At 37.2% G+C, this 16,339-nt stretch overlaps 1 protein-coding gene across 3 annotated transcripts in view; it reads right to left on the bottom strand.

Annotated features, from left to right (window-relative positions):
* Positions 1-3,103: 3,103 nt before the first annotated feature.
* Positions 3,104-16,339, bottom strand: part of KIDINS220 (kinase D interacting substrate 220) — a 75,129-nt gene continuing 61,893 nt past the window's right edge. For all 3 annotated transcript variants that reach the window (XM_082047547.1, XM_082047546.1, XM_082047545.1), the window contains 4 exons: positions 12,109-12,249; positions 10,230-10,328; positions 8,227-8,475; positions 3,104-5,505 (listed from right to left, as the gene is read on the bottom strand). In XM_082047547.1, coding sequence (XP_081903673.1) covers positions 4,234-5,505; positions 8,227-8,475; positions 10,230-10,328; positions 12,109-12,249 — 1,761 coding nt within the window. In that variant the 3' untranslated portion in view covers positions 3,104-4,233. The remainder of the gene's footprint in view (positions 5,506-8,226; positions 8,476-10,229; positions 10,329-12,108; positions 12,250-16,339) is intronic.

The following is a 16,339-nucleotide window of genomic DNA, read 5'->3' on the forward strand; positions in this document are numbered from 1 at the left end:
ACGAGACAGTTGTGCATTCTCACAGAGAAAGCAACAAATTCCCAGAGATTCTAAGCAACATTATCCCCACTCCACCCTTATACTGATGAAATGTGCCTTAATAAATATAACCAAAATCTAGAAAACATAATGCACAAGACTAACAGAAAACAGTGTGTAAGGTTAGCGTGGTCTTCCCAGACTTCTCTGGTTAACTGGAATTTGAATTCTGCTCGAAGTTCTGCCCACTACAGCTATTACTTGGCACAAAAAAGACCAAAATCCTAACAGAATCTTTATCTTACACTAATTAGCACAATTTATTTCTCTCACGTGTCTGAAAGTTTACTCCTAGGTATCAACACTTCTATTTTACCATAACTGTGGCTTTCAGCTAAGCGACCTCAAATATCCAGGTATTGTTTTCTTTGGCAATTTCTCAGGTTTAAGTTTCTAAATACATTACTGTCACAGATGATAAAGCTATCTAGCACCAAGGCCAAACGGTGCAGCATGCTGGCCTACGGATAACAGATGCTACTGGGATCCTCCACCTGTGCGTCTCATGGCCATACAAAGAACGTGCCATATTCTTACCGTGAGGTCCACACCACAAGAGTAACCACCTATTTTCGCATATTGTATAAACCCATGCTAAGTGCGTCCCAGGAGAGTTTCCCAAAGGTTATATGAAGAACAAATAAGAGAAGAAACAACAACAAAAAAAGCAGAATTTGGAAAGAAAACTTAAGAAAACTAAGGATTGAAAACGTACTAACACCATGTATGTATTCTGTTGCATGGGAAAAGTCATACAGGGTGATCAGATACCTCAGACTGACCACGACAGGCACAAAATGGGAACCTTTTCCCAGAATCTTGAAGAATTTTACAAGTGCAAATTTTACAAGTGGGATTTAAGAATTTCCCTCTCCCCCTTTCTCAGAAACTGCAGCCCTGGAAAAGGTGGCAAATAGCCATGAGAGTCTCACATAAATCCTGGAATGTTACTTGCGTCCAACTTTCAAAATCAATTTATTTTCACCCTTGCAAACATATCCAGGCATCAGAATGAGAGGACAAGCCAAACTGTGATCCTCAGATTCAGTGAGGCTAAGAAGTCATGTTTTCAAGTTCCTGTAGTGTTCAGTCATCCAAAATTAGAGTGGAGATATAAACTATCATTACAAGAGTTCTAGAAAGTGGTGAGTACTAGAAATAAGTTTGCAGTTGTCTTTTTGTTTTATATTCTTCATTCATTTCCATCCTCCATGGAACTCTTGGGTTCCGTGATTCCCATAGTCACAGAGCTAACATTTAATATTTCAACACTGGAAATTATTTATGGTTTCTTGACTCCAAGAACTGTACAATAAACTAAGGAGGACAGTAACCATAGCAACTGCAGTACAGAAAAAACAAGTTTCAGCTATGAAACTGAAGCATATTTTTAATTCCTGCAAATGCTATTCTTTCATATTCTACATGTGAAAAAATCATTAAGCATGTACAGTAACTAATATATACATCTATTATATACTAAAAGACACTTCTTACTACTGTGCTGTATTAAGTACTCCATTTGTCTCTTCTGTCTCTCTCTTCCTTTCTCCCTTTATCACAGTACTATATTTTCTTCTGTTTGCTTATCACCTGTACAAAAAATTAAAATGATGCTTCAATAAGAAGAAAATGCACCTGTCTAGTAATTTTTATGCAAGCAGATTCTAAGTGTTATATTTACTGTCCTACTAACAGCTTTTGTAGCATGCTGTCCTTGAATTGGCTATGAAGCACTCTCATTTCACTGATTCTAGGAACTTCACTAGGAAGGCATTAAATGACAATCCCAGGAACACATCTAATTATTATATAAACTACAGCATGCACTACTACAGAATGCAGTTAAAAGCAATTAAAGGAACCAGGACTGAACCACTGTTTGGAGCTGAAATTATTTTAGGTACCTGCATCCTATGCGGGGCATGGATCTACATCCCCAAAGAGAGTATTACACTAAGCTCTGCACAATCTCACACAGGCACTTTGCTTCTAACTATTGTTCTTTAGTGACAGTAAGCAATTACTCTGGTATTAATAAACACAAGACAGAAACACAGAAAAGTTTTCCACTCAATTGGCTATTTCAACCCAATTTTGGTATTTTAAGAATACTTGAGGGACAAAACTTTCAGGAAGAAAAAGATCTCAAAACCATATGAAAAGTAAAAATTCGTCCATTTGGATTATTTAAGGACTTTGACAAAATGACCTGAAATAATTAGGATCTTTCATCAGTATTGTGAATATGTCAAAATGAGGAAGGCTACAGTTCTCTTCCTCTCTTACAAAACAATAAGTATCCTTCTGTAAAAAGCTTTTAAATCCCCAAAATTTCAGAAAGCAGAGTGATGTGCATTTTTTTTTTCAATAGGATGAACATAAACAAAAAAATGTTCCCAAAATGTCACGACAAAATATCACAGCAAACTATCATGAAGATACACAAGCTTTGAGGGTTTCTTATTTTGCTTTAGGAGGCTTTTTCATTAAACTAATATTTCTGATAGATAAAGATATGTGCACAAAAGTTTCTAGTACTTCTGTAACACTCTGATGAATAAATTTTAATTCAACCAAATAACGTACCAATTTAACAGAATCCAAAAATGCACAGCTCACATCTCCAGGCCTGCTAGTAGAAGACATCCATGTAATGACAAAATAAAGAGCCTGGATAAAGCCAGTTTTTCTGAGTTGACTCTGGCATAGAAAAGCATTCTCTTGGTCTGGATAACAAAGGCCACGGCCACATGGTCCCACTGGAGGCATCTGGTTGGAGATGCACGAGGGCAGAACCAGAGCTGCGCAGAACCACCAGAACATGTCAATGGCCACGAACAGCAGGACGACTGCTCTGGGCTCATGGGAGGTGGCAACTCCATTTCCCAAAAGTATTTTTACACTTGGTGCTCATTTAGTATTGTATTAATAACAATACTGGTTTAATGCATTCTTTTTTAATAAAATTTGTGAAGTACTTTAACCAAAACAATGTGGATGTAACGTTTTTATCAAGGGAAGAAACAAAATACCACAATAAATAGAAATTTGGACACAAACCCAACATGCCAATTTATTTTTTATTTTCTTTGTACTACCAGAGTCTAGTTTGAACAATTCTTCCTCAAAAACATGCATATTTCACTGGACAGTACAAGTATTTGCTACAATAACGTTCAGGCACATTATTTAGATGACATAAAAATGTTCAAACCTCAGAATAAAGAAGCTGGCATACAGCTCTGATGAGATTCCAAAAGGTATGCATTATTTTTAAAATGGCAAGCACCGCTTATTTTTCTTTCCCTAACCAAATGATAAACACTGTACCAAGGAAAGATCATGCACAGCAACAGATGCTCCATAACATCAGACGTCACGTTCATACTTTACCCTTATAATATTTTAATGTAGCTCAGGTGTTTGCATCTATTTAGACCACTGTCTGTAAAATTATGTACCTATAATAAATAATGGATCCACTACATCAATGATAAGGTATTACCTTATAAATAACTGCCAATTCCAATGACACATGAAGACAATGTTCCTTACAAACCTGATCACCACTCTACCCAAAGTTCACAAAGTCAACAGCAATCACTGAACATACAGAGAGTAAAAGCACACGCTTAGCCAAGCAAGTATCTTAACACTCGGATTTCAACATACGTAATATATGTTGCACACATTAATCCATTAATTAATGCAAAGTTTGATAAGGGTGTCAGAGGCTGCAATACTTAAACTTCTGACGTCTCTTACGTCAAGTGGCAAAGATGCAGAGTCTTTACTTGCAAGCATGCAGATTTAACTGGAATGTTTAGAAGGGATAAGTAATACATATCCCAACAGAACAGTATAATCACATCATAATTTCAATAACTTTAATAATCAAACCATACTTCTGTAACATCTGCCCCTGACCAAACCTTTGCACAGTATCTTAACAAATAATTGGTTTTCCATGCTGACAAGTACTGCTTTTGTTTGGGGGGGGGGGGGGAAGGTCTGAAGTAATTTGCTTCTTGTTAAAATTACTTCTCTACAAGAAAATGACTGAAAATAATCTAGACCTTCTATTACAATACCGAAAGCTTAAACTATAGAGCTTAATGTAACCACACACTGACAAAGAATTCCAAGCAAGCTACAATTCGTGGGCATACTCTGTTTTAACCTGGCTGCTTTTTACAGGATACTCTCTCTTTCTTCTCCGAAACTAGCCCCTTCTGAGGCAGCAACAGTGTGGAGCTCTGATGAATCTTTTGAAAGCCTGCTGTAATTTGAACGCTGGCTCCGCTTGTGAGCAACACTCTTCAGGTTCTCATTCTGAACAGCACTTGAATTGGAACCCGAGCCAGGGTGCAGGATAATTTGAGGTGAATCTCCCAAACCTTGTATTTCTTCAAAATTTTGATTAGCTCGATTATTTGGAGCACTGTTATTATTTAGGGTTACTGTACTAGGGGTTCTATTTAAATTATAGACTTTCTGGCATGCTGGCCAGTTCTCTTCTGGGCTACTTGCTATCAAGCTGCTTTCAGAAGGGCTTTTCTTATCTTCTGAGCAAATAGACATGCGAACCACAGCTGGATCTTGAAGGCCGCTAAGGCTGTGTGGAATTCCTCTCTTTCCACTATGACTGTCATCTTCAAGCTCAATGAGATTTGCCTTTTCAAGTTGTGAATCATCTGCTCCTTCATTATGGAGGGAATGATTTGGAGAACTTTCATTGGATCTTACACCAGAATCAGATGAATCTTTTTTATCCAAAAGGGCATCTGTCAAATATTCCTTTGCTTTGATGAAGGTTCTAATAGGTTCAGATCCATGTTCTGGAGATTTGGGCTGCTTCTCTATTCTGCCATCTGTTTTCTTATCTTTACCTTCCTTAAGAAGTGGAGTATTATCCGATTCCTCAGTTCCTGACTCATCTTCATCACTTGGAAGTTTCTGATACCGGAGAGTAACTCCCTTAAGCTTTAAATCTGCAGCCTGGAAGATACTTGTTCTTTCCGAAGACTTCTTTCCTGGGAGAAGCTTGGAACCAGACTGATCGGATTTTTCATCTTCTTCGGTAATAGGATCCAAAGGAGATGCATCATTAGTAGAAACACCTGAAGTACTATAATCAACAACATCATTTCTTTTCAGCAAGAAGGACTTTCTTCCATCATCTTGTTTCTGTTCACCATCTTTTCCTTTTTCCTGTTCTGCACTAGAATGCAAGGAGCCCCCTGATGTACTCTGCCCCATATAGAAAGCACTTGAGCTGTGTGGGGAGGACCTACCGCTTACTGTAGTAGAATTGGCACCTCCTTCTAGCTGTGACATTTGAGCAATATACTCTCTATATGCATCTCTGTATTCTGCCTGGACCTTGTCAGTAAGCTTTGATATTTCAATACTAGAATCTTGAGAGTTAAGGCTTGAAAGACTTGGAGTTCTACGAGTTTGTGACTGAAAAGAAAAAGGGAGAGAAAATAGTTAAATAAACTGTTTATTTTGACTTTTACTCATATTTTTAAATTACTCAAAGCATAAAGTATGTGCTTAAATGATCTTATTGTGAACTGATCATGCCAGTGAAATTGTCAATGCTATCATTAAAATATGGTTACTATAATCATATACATGCAATCACACGCAAGTATTCTTACACTGTTGGTCCCCATGGCCCAAGTTTTCCACAAAACAAGCATTTTATCCAGTGCATTTGAGGCTCTTTTTGAGCATATAACAGTTACATTTGTATGTCAAGACAGGCTTTTCTAATATATTTTTATGCATTTACAAAATTAGCATTTTATATTAAAAAGACAGCAAGAGTTCACCTAAATGATGCACATTTCTCAAAACCACTTTGAAATATGTAGGATGGGGGTCTTTTCAATGTATTCTGGCACAATTCCATTGCATATAGCCAATTTTAGCAAAACCAGTTCTCAGACCTATCCTTTGCCACCACCTCTGCTCACTTTCAGTGTTCACACACAGAACTGTTTAAGCATAGAATGTGAGGCCATCTATTAAATTCTAGAACCAAGGTCTAGCAGAGAGCTGAACAAGGTGAAGAGTGGATTGTGGCTGAACACGCAGTTCTGTGTCATGCGCATTACGGGCTGCTCACTAACATCAAACGATGTACAGTGCCCAGTGCATCAGAGCTGAGGCGCTGGCTCAAGCAGTACATACTTTAGGAAACCTACTCAACTTCACACTGTACAAGAGATCAATTTTGACAGACTTTTGATGGATTATGGCTTATTTGGGGCAACACTGAAAATAAAGCACGTGTCAAAAACCTACCCTTCTATAATATTGGAAAAAATTATTTTAAAAAATCCAAAAAACTAAAAGGGCTCCAGTAATTTTAACAAGCTAAACATAAGCAGGAAAATTAATGTGTATATTCAAACACTGCAAATTGCTTGATCATACAGATATATGCTCTTGGTCCATCCTTCTCTTTCTCGACCTCTATTTTTCTTTTCCCCTTTCTCTGCTCTTATATGCATCCTTCTTTTCTTGTTTCTGTTCATCATCTTTTTCTTTTTCTCCTTCTGCACTGGAGTGCAACGCAAACTAACACGTTTCTTTCTCAGAAGATGCTCATAATTCCCCAAGCAAGCAATATACACAAGATCTGCAGGTTACCATTCTGTTATTCCCTTTGTATTACTAAACAAGTATTACTGACAGCTTCCCATAAGCTCATTAATTTTGTATATAAACTAGAATACTGGGAAACAGCTAAACATGAGTAACTAAAGGAAAATGGTGTTTAAGTGATTTCTATCTGCCGTGACACCTAAACAATTAAATGCCTAAAACAAAACGCAAGAATGTCAAAAATATTAACACTTGATTATTTATGCATATTCACCACTATTTACCTATACTCAGAGCAGTTATGGTTCCTCCCCAAAAAGAGAACTATTTGATTTTATTGTTCATTTCCAGGAGAAAATGATTTGATTTTATTGTGCATTTCCAGGAGTATCCTTTTTTAACAGAGAAGCAGCAATATTCTTTTTTAATCAATATCAACTGTAAAAATTCCAACGGGCAAATTCTAATGTTTTCTTAAGGACAAACTACCTTTCTCATTCTTTTTATTTAACTTCAGATAACTACATGGGCATCAGAAGAACGATTTATTTAAACTTGCATTTTAAAGAGCATTTAAAAAAAATATTTTCTTGTACTTCTTTCTGTGCTTTTGACACAAAAACAATGTAACAAATGTGAGTCATGCCACTTGGGTTTTGAAAAACAAACATTGATAATCCTCTGCTGGAAACAGGCAAGAAGGGTAATCAGGATCCTACAAACACACCCAAGTGAGCATGCACGCACACAGCAGTATCTGGGACAGAAATCCATCTCTGGGATACACATCCCAAACCTCTTTTCAGCTACAATTCTAAATATGAATATCACCTATAGCTACTAATTTAGGGGGTCTTCCTATTTTGATGCATCTTCAAGACTTTCTAATTTAGTCTTCTAAAACCAGAGATTAAAAAGATGTAAATTTTATTTTATTTTTTTAATTCTATTCACTATTTAGATACCAACTGAATTGTCTTATTTCCCAAAAATGACAAAAAAAATATCACGCTTTTCAAGTGATTTCATTAGATACAAAAGAAAATTGACCATAACCTATGGCAGACACTGTAGTTAGAGAAAGACGTCAGCTCTCAAGTCTATGACTGCATTGTCAGGACAAGGCTCTGATGTCATGGAGCACTGCAGCTGCCCATCTGGAAAAAACTAATAAATGTATCTGTAGCCCTTTGAATAGCATAACATCTGGCTAGCACATAGCTACAATATTTCAGCACGAAATCTGAATATTATGATAAATACAAATCTTGAACGATGCCACCCTAAGCAAGGTGAGAAAAGCACGATAGCTTTGTTTTTTTCTTTCTTTTGAGTAGCGATTAGTGGAACAGATGAATAGTTTTCAGATGGCAAAGACTGAAGACTTCAACTCAGAGAGTGTGATTAGAGTTTACATCTCTACAAAACTGGTTTTTGCCACAACTGAGAACTGAAAGTACATGAACTGTCACACAGTAGACTTGTTTCTTGACCTGTCTGTATCTAAGAACGGAACAAAACCCTTTACTGTACAGGTAACCAAGCAGAATACATTTCTCTATTAAATACCTGCCAACTTAAGTTACTATGGCGTGGAGGAGCTTCATCAAGACCAATTGTGTTGAGTTCTTCAAAGCTGAAGTTAAGTGTGTAGGGAGCTTGACCAGAAAGACCTGTGAGCTCAGTGTGAGGCAACTCAGTGTTATGCCCAGGACGACGAGTAAGTTCACTGTGAGGCATCGCAGCGCTAACGTGCTCAGCCGGTCCACGAGCATCTTCCTGAACAGCCTGGTTTTCTGAATTTCTCATTTCAAGTACCTTAACACACACAAAAAGGGACAGTATGAATGTAATTATATAAATAGAAAAAGTTCTCAAAATTGTTAAAGAAGAATTCTACTAAAAATAGGAACAAGGAATTCACAACTGTAAAAATATACTTGCATATGTGGCTGTGGTCATCGAAAAGTGAAGAAAAATCTGTTCACAGATGTACTCCATTCACTCTCTTTACTGCAAATCATGTTTAAATATTAAAGAATTTTTTTGTATTTAAAAATTATTCTTATTACTGCTCAGACCCTTAAAAGAATTCATATGCTACAAAATACTTCATGGAAAACAAGATCAGTGATAAATTCTGATTAAAAGCAAAACCAAACACTTCTATTTTATAGCTTAATCAACCAGAATCTAACAATAAATGTCACCTTTTAATTCTCAAGTGTTTTCAAGACTGATTTAGCAGTTGAGAGACATACTGTAATTTCAGAAAGAGAACTGGCAATATACTAAAATACTTAAGAGAAAACACAGTACTGTGCTGCATAACCCTCACTGTAAAACTGTCATTTACTCTCAAACTGGGAGGAGGGAAATGGGAGAAATGAGATAATCTATACATATGCCCCAATAATAGTATGCAATGCAGCATTCACAGAATCACAGAATGTTAGGGATTGGAAGGGACCTTGAAAGATCATCTAGTCCAATCCCCCTGCCGGAGCAGGAACACCCAAATGAGGTTACACAGGAAGGCATCCAGGCAGGTTTTGAATGCCTCCAGAGAAGGAGACTCCACAACCTCCCTGGGCAGCCTGTTCCAGTGCTCTGTCACCCCCACTGAGAAGAAGTTTCTTCTCAAATTTAAGTGGAACCTCTTGTGTTCCAGTTTGTACCCATTACCCCTTGTCCTATCATTGGCTGTCACCGAGAAGAGCCTGGTTCCATCCTCGTGACACTCACCTTATATATATCTGTAAACATGAATGAGGTCACCCCTCAGTCTCCTCTTCTCCAAGCTAAAGAGCCCCAGCTCCCTCAGCCTTTCCTCATAAGGGAGATGCTCCACTCCATCATCTTTGTTGCCCTGCGCTGGACTCTCTCCAGCAGTTCCCTGTCCTTCTTGAACTGAGGGGCCCAGAACTGGACACAATATTCCAGATGTACATCCCCTTATTTTTATGCATTCTCACATTATACAAGTATGTGTCAACCAAATAATGTACATTTACCTCATTGGCTTGATTTTTAGTTTAATTTTCTTTAAAATCATGCTAATGTAATTGTGCCATGCATGTCTTAACAGCCTGGCTGTCTACTTACTCGTACTAATGCATAGGGTGTTTCAAAAAGATGGACCCAATTTGAAATCACTACTGCTTTGAAACTGGGTCCATCTTTTTGAAACACCCTGTACTTTGAACTCCCTGACTACCTTTTAACAGAAGGACAGAGGCTTCAAAGAGAATTAAGTTCTCCTAATTTCATTAACATAGGCAAATTTAAAAAGTTAAAATGGAACCTATACAGGAAAAAGATCTTAGAAAAAGAGGCAGCAAAACTCCAGCGTTCACAATCAATGAAGGGGCAAATCCATCAGCAACCAGTTCTTCATTACAATGTCGAGACAAAAAGACAAAGTAACAAAATAAATGCATCCATGTTTTAAGATGATACTGATCATCTTAAAGGTGATAACAACAAGAAAGCACCAGGAAAGAGAAAAATATAAGGTTCATAATGAAAAATATCAATTTATAACGACCTGAATACTGAAGCGAAAGTCTTACCATGCTCCTGAACAGATGCCAGTCACCAAAATTCATATTCATTTCTTTTTTCAGTTCATCAATGTTGCACTGAGCCAAGACACGACCATTTATATTTGCCTAAAACAATAAAACTAAATAATGTGAATTACCAATACAAGACTTATGGCATGGCAGTAACAGACTATAAAGATAATTAAAATAAAATATATTGATGGGGACTACCAGTGAAATTCCCCAACATCACTCTTAAGTCCAATCTTATATAATAAACATGTGTTTGTATACAAGAATATTGATTCATGATGGACAGGAAGAATCTATGTGTCATGAAAAAATTGAAAATATTAAACCACATTCAGAAATGTGTATATGAAAGGCAATGTGTTCTATAAGCAGACATAAGGAAACAATATATCAGTGGCAGAAAATTTCACAGGCAATAAACTACATTCATCTGCCTGGATTTTTCAGACTCAGAACACAAACTGACTGCAGATGCCCAAGTGTCTGAAGACAATCAGACAATTAAGTCCAAGGCATCCTCTGACCCCTGGCTGGAGGCATCAAATGCTACCTCCACCAAGTTCCCTCCCGGCATAAATACAGGCTGACTCGACTCCCATCATCAGAAACACCCGGGCACAGAAGACCAGACTTCTTGCCAATTTTCATCATCATTCAGAGATCAACCCAACCACTGTCTGTGTTCCAGGAAGGTGACTCCTTACGTTGGGCATGTTTATACAGCGCTCAACTTCCAACAGCACCAAAATTCAACCCAGAACCTTTTCCATTACATAACAACGAGAAGTTTTTGTTTTTATACCATGTGTCAGTGGATGGACAGAATGTAAAAGAGGAACCATGTCTTAGGAGAGTAGCCACAAAACAGAAGACCCGAGTTGCAAGGTCTGCTCAGTTTGAGGGATATCAGTGGTTTTGTTCCCATATCCCAGCAGATGGTCACAATCAAACCAGGAAAAAGACCAGGCTGAGCCATTTTCTTTCCTTCCTTTTTACATCATATAATTTGTAGTAAGAAATGTAAGAATATAAATAAGAGGAATCTCATTAGAGATAACTGATGAGCACATTCTTTTAAGCACTCCAGAGCCACTGGAGCAACTGGAATTTTTTCTCTTAATGAGCTGCAATCTGACATCCTACTTACTGCTTGCAGTAACACTGCTGAAGCTTCCTATGATAAACCTGCCCCTTATTCCTTGAATCAACATCCTCCCTGTATTTTTTATGATATGATAGGTACAGGGACAATGCCAGCTCAGCAGAAACATTCACTAATGACAACCTTCAAATTTGCCCCTTCTTTTTTTGTAAAAGGAGCACACAGAGCGGTGAAAAAAATTAACGAAGACAAAATGATTCTGTGCTAATGTCTCAGAAAAAAGGCAGTAACAGAAAAATACACAGTGGTCTTTTTTCTGAAGCATATATATATGTATATATATATATATGCAATGTGATAAGAGTGAAATGGAACCATCTTCAGCACTCATTTAAAAGAGATGTGCCAGTTTTTTGAGAAAAAAAAAAAGGGGATATTGCTACCTAGATATCGAACACATCTGCAACTCTGTTTATCTACACATGGCACTTCTGAAAATATTTTTCTTACTTGTTTTCTCAAAATAACCAGTCCCATCATCATTTGTATTTCTGAGCCTGTTTTTCCTTTTTGAGAGAGAGTATTTTCTGCTGAAAAATACATGCTTGTATTAAAACATCCTCCAAACTTAGCATGTATAGAAGTTATGATGTTTGGACATTCGATGAGTTTCAATAAACATCTTCAAGAAAAGAGGCAACTCAATATTTTCTTCTTCTCCTGTATCTCCACGTTTAGGTACCAAATACATTAATGAAATTCAGCTGATACCTTTCTTATAGTTGCAGAGTACTGAGGCAGCATGCTCTGGTCCAAACCATCTATCTGTTTTAGCTTCTCACACACGGCTTCCACACTCATTGTGCTCAGAGACACGTGGGATGCTCCTGCGGTGGATCCTGCGCCTGCTCCCTGGAAGAAGGGAGAAAATGCGCACCTAAGATCTGCTCACATACTCAGTACACCCAGAATTTCACAATATACACTAACACAAATCAAGCAGTGTTCAACTACATTTTAAAATTAAGGGATGAGAATAAGAATGCACAGGCATTTTTAAGTACTAACAGAATATCTATATATAGGGAAATCTTTATTATAGGTATTTATATGAGAAAAACCACAGCATCTTGAGTCTTGCCTATGTTATTTGAGAAAAGCAATATAAAATTCAGAAATATTAAGTATGGGTTAATCAATTTCAAATGCACCTCTACTCAGTTTCCCCCTGATTTTAGTAGTTAGTTTGGTTTGGGGTTTGTTTGCTTGTTTTTAAATAATGCAGATACAATTTAGATTTTCTTGTCTTAAAAACTTTGGGTTTAGTATCAGAGAAAGATGGCCTAAAACATAACTCCTCAATTATTTGGATTCAATGGGCGATTTTAGCAACATTTGTCCATTTTCCAGTGGTTCATTCAGCTCCGTTTTTATGCAAGACCAGCCAAGGGGCTGTCACCACAGTGTGCAACACTGCCACTGCCCTCCAAGGCACTGTGAGGATGCCTCATATATCTCAGACTTTGGCAAGACTTAGGTAGAAATTATTCACAACTCATATCTGTAACAAAGAAGTTGTCTGGTTAATGTTGCCAGCTTTTGGAAACTTCAAAGAAAGTGTGGAAAAACAAAACAAACGCACCTGCAAGCAGTCAGCACTAAGACAGTGTATGTTCTCAAAAAAAACTCACATTCCCCTCTTGGATGGGGACCTGTGCATTTAGTAGGAGCAAAGTGCAAAGCTCTAAACCAGGGGTGTCAAACTCATTTTCACCAGGGGCCACATCAGCCTCGCGGTTGCCTTCCAAGGACCGAATGTCATTTTAAGACTGTATAAATGTAGGAGTAGTTACATTTATACAGTCAGTCCTTAAATGACATTCGGCCCTTGGAAGGCAACCGCGAGGCTGATGTGGCCCCTGGTGAAAATGAGTTTGACAGCCCTGCTCTAAACAGTTACACTACTGATTCCAAATTCCTAAAAGCAAAATCAGAAGCAGTTTTATTAGCTATGAAATACTTGCACTCCCTCCTCCTGGGAGGGAGGCTGCCCCTTCCCCTTTTTCTGAATGTCAGGTTTTGGTTTCTGCACTGTAGACCAAGCACCAAACAAAGCTTATTTTGGGAGGATGCAAAAGAGCTTCTAAAGCTTCAGAGCTCAGCATCGCATGCCTAAACCTGGGGATTAAAAGGGCATTTTGACTATCCAGAATTCAGCTGATCAAGTTTGACTATATTCCTCAAATCACTATTGAAGATCAATTTTATAGCTGCAATACTTTTTTTTTTGGCATTTTTATTTAATTACTTCAAAGTTATTTAATCTTTCAGAATATAAGTTAATAGATCCAAATATAATGTTTGTGAAAACCAAGGACTGTCACACAGAATGGCATTAACCATATCTGAATTATCTAAACCAGGATACTTAAGAAGAATTTATTGAACTATTAATTCCAAGGCAGCAATCCAAAACCCCACTATCAACTACCATTTCACCTTGGAGTCATTTCTAACTTACTGGTATCAGAGATACCCTGATCTGGGGAGGCAGGCGTGCTCCCCACCCAAGCTATTCTGAGTTTCAAACTTTAGATGCTATCACATGTAAATCCCCCAGAGTTCTCTGCCAGATGTACTTGAAATAGACTTTAAACTGGCAAACTATCAACTTCACTCCAGAACACCACAGGAGGCTGGGGAAGTGGGGGGGTGGATATCTCAGTCTCACAATTCACACACTTGCTTGGAAACAGAGCTGGGGCACTGATCTTCGTTCCTTTGACCTTTTTTTTTTTTTAATATGGTGTCAGCTGGACACTAAACAAAAGTTATACCCCATTTTCTGAGTAGATAGTCTACCTAAATTATTGCATAAAAATTAAGCATTTTAATTCCACCACAGTCTAGGCACCTAATGTCAGGGCTGGGTGTTCCTTCTGAGGACAAAACAGTTGCTTTTCAGATTCTGCAATGTCTCCCTAATTAGGTGCCTACGATATCTAATTAGTTATCATATTATGTGTCTAAGGGAAGACATTTAGGTCTTAATGAAGTGTGATTTTTAGCACAGCTATATTTTTTTCCTGTTAAGGATATACACCAACCATCGAACTGGTGAAGATGACAGGAAAGAGCTTAATCCATAAGCTATTTATCATAGACTACTTTTATGTACATCTCTATTTTTCCTCTTTAAAAAAAAAATCACTTTTTCTTCAGAACACCAGTTTTGTCTAGTATTTCTCCATAAACACACTATTTACTATTGATATGAGTTAGATAATACATCAAAGAAAGGGTATTACGTAAATTCAAATCTTAACTTTTTTTTTAAAGAAAGTTTATCAATTAAAATAAAAAACTATTATAGCCAAAATTACATTGTGGCACTACTAAAATACACAATCCCTAACCAATGTGTGTAAGCAATTGCCTTTGTTCTCTGCATTTATTCAATACATTATCTCTCATACATCTACAAATAAATGAAGAAAAGTTTCAAACACTTCTTATTTAACAGCTCTCCTCCAGATCAAAATATTTTTCAGCAATCAAGAACGAGTCATTCTTTCTGCATGCATTAAGAGTTAGTTTAGAAACTCTTCTTTCTGTGTATAAAAAGATATGGAAAAGCTTTAAAATATTTAGACTATTTTTGTTAAAGTGTGAACTGTTTGAAATAGCTGCACATTAATCCAAATCATTCTTTATAAAAAGCACTCTCTGAAGAATAAGTAATGCAATAGCTTTAGGGATATTGTAATCACGTAAGTGAATTAAAACTGTACTTAAACTGACACATTTTTCAGCCTTAGTGGTTTTGTTAGAGATGCTTAGAGAACATTAGTCTGAAAAGTATTTGCCATGCAAAAGCTAAAAGCAGCTTGTCAAAACAAACCTCAAGGCTAGTAATGAGCATTAGTTTACAGACAGCCCAGCATGAAGCGCCAGTATGATAGCGTCTGGAATGACTCCGAAATAAGAGAATGATCATTGACAGAAAGTGGCTGTACCTGTCTGATTTTGCTTAACCCAGACTTACACGGCTTTGAGAACAGGACAAAACAGAACGAAAAGAAACAACAGCTGAAAGTGACATCAGAAAGGTTGAACACACAGACAACATGATTTGAGGTAAACGGAGGAGATCAGTGTTAGGACAGAAACAGCGTATTTTCATAATGTGATGGAACTTTTAAGACAGACCTTCAGAATATACATTGAGCATATGCTATACAAATACTATTGTCCTATGAGCAAACTACTCTGTTTTGCACTTGTAAAAAAGTGACACTTGCTATATTTTGTTTGCATAAAAGTTTTACATTTTTTTTTGATGGAAAATCCTGCTTTTAACCAAACATTCTCCTGCCATTTCAAGAGCACATTATGCCACCAACGCATCTGAAATAACTGATATCTTGTATCTAAGCACACCCACCCCACTCCCAAAAAGCAAACCATCAACATCCACAGAACTGAAAAGGTGGTTCTTTTAAGAACAAACACTTGAAGCAAAAAAATGCTACATAAAAGCACCTGGAAAATCCATATAAGAAAACTCCCATGCCACTCATTTTGATTTATGCTCAAACTTCTGAAAAGCACTCCCAGTTTCTTCAGGAGTATTGCAGGTTTATCCACACGACGTGCTTCAGGCTACGTTAGTTCTCACTCAAAGCACATGTACTACAACTTAAGGTGTTATCTTTTCAATGCAGTACAAAAATATGTATTTAAACAAAGTAATTATATTAGAACAAGCTGCATCCTAACAAGTCATATTTAGTAATGCAAACTAAAGCACACGGTTAAGTTTATGACAGATAACCACTGCTAATGCTGGTTTGATTTCTAAAAGAACATGGAATACTATGGACAGATATTGGTAACTCCACAATCCAATGACAAACTCTTCAAAAGAGCACTCCAGAAGTTTTTGCAGTTCCTGTCAGAAATAATCATTTGCACAGTAAAATTAGCAGAAATGCATGTTTGC

This window comes from Streptopelia decaocto, assembly GCF_964273445.1.
Source record: "Streptopelia decaocto genome assembly, chromosome: 3".
Lineage (NCBI taxonomy): Eukaryota > Metazoa > Chordata > Aves > Columbiformes > Columbidae > Streptopelia > Streptopelia decaocto.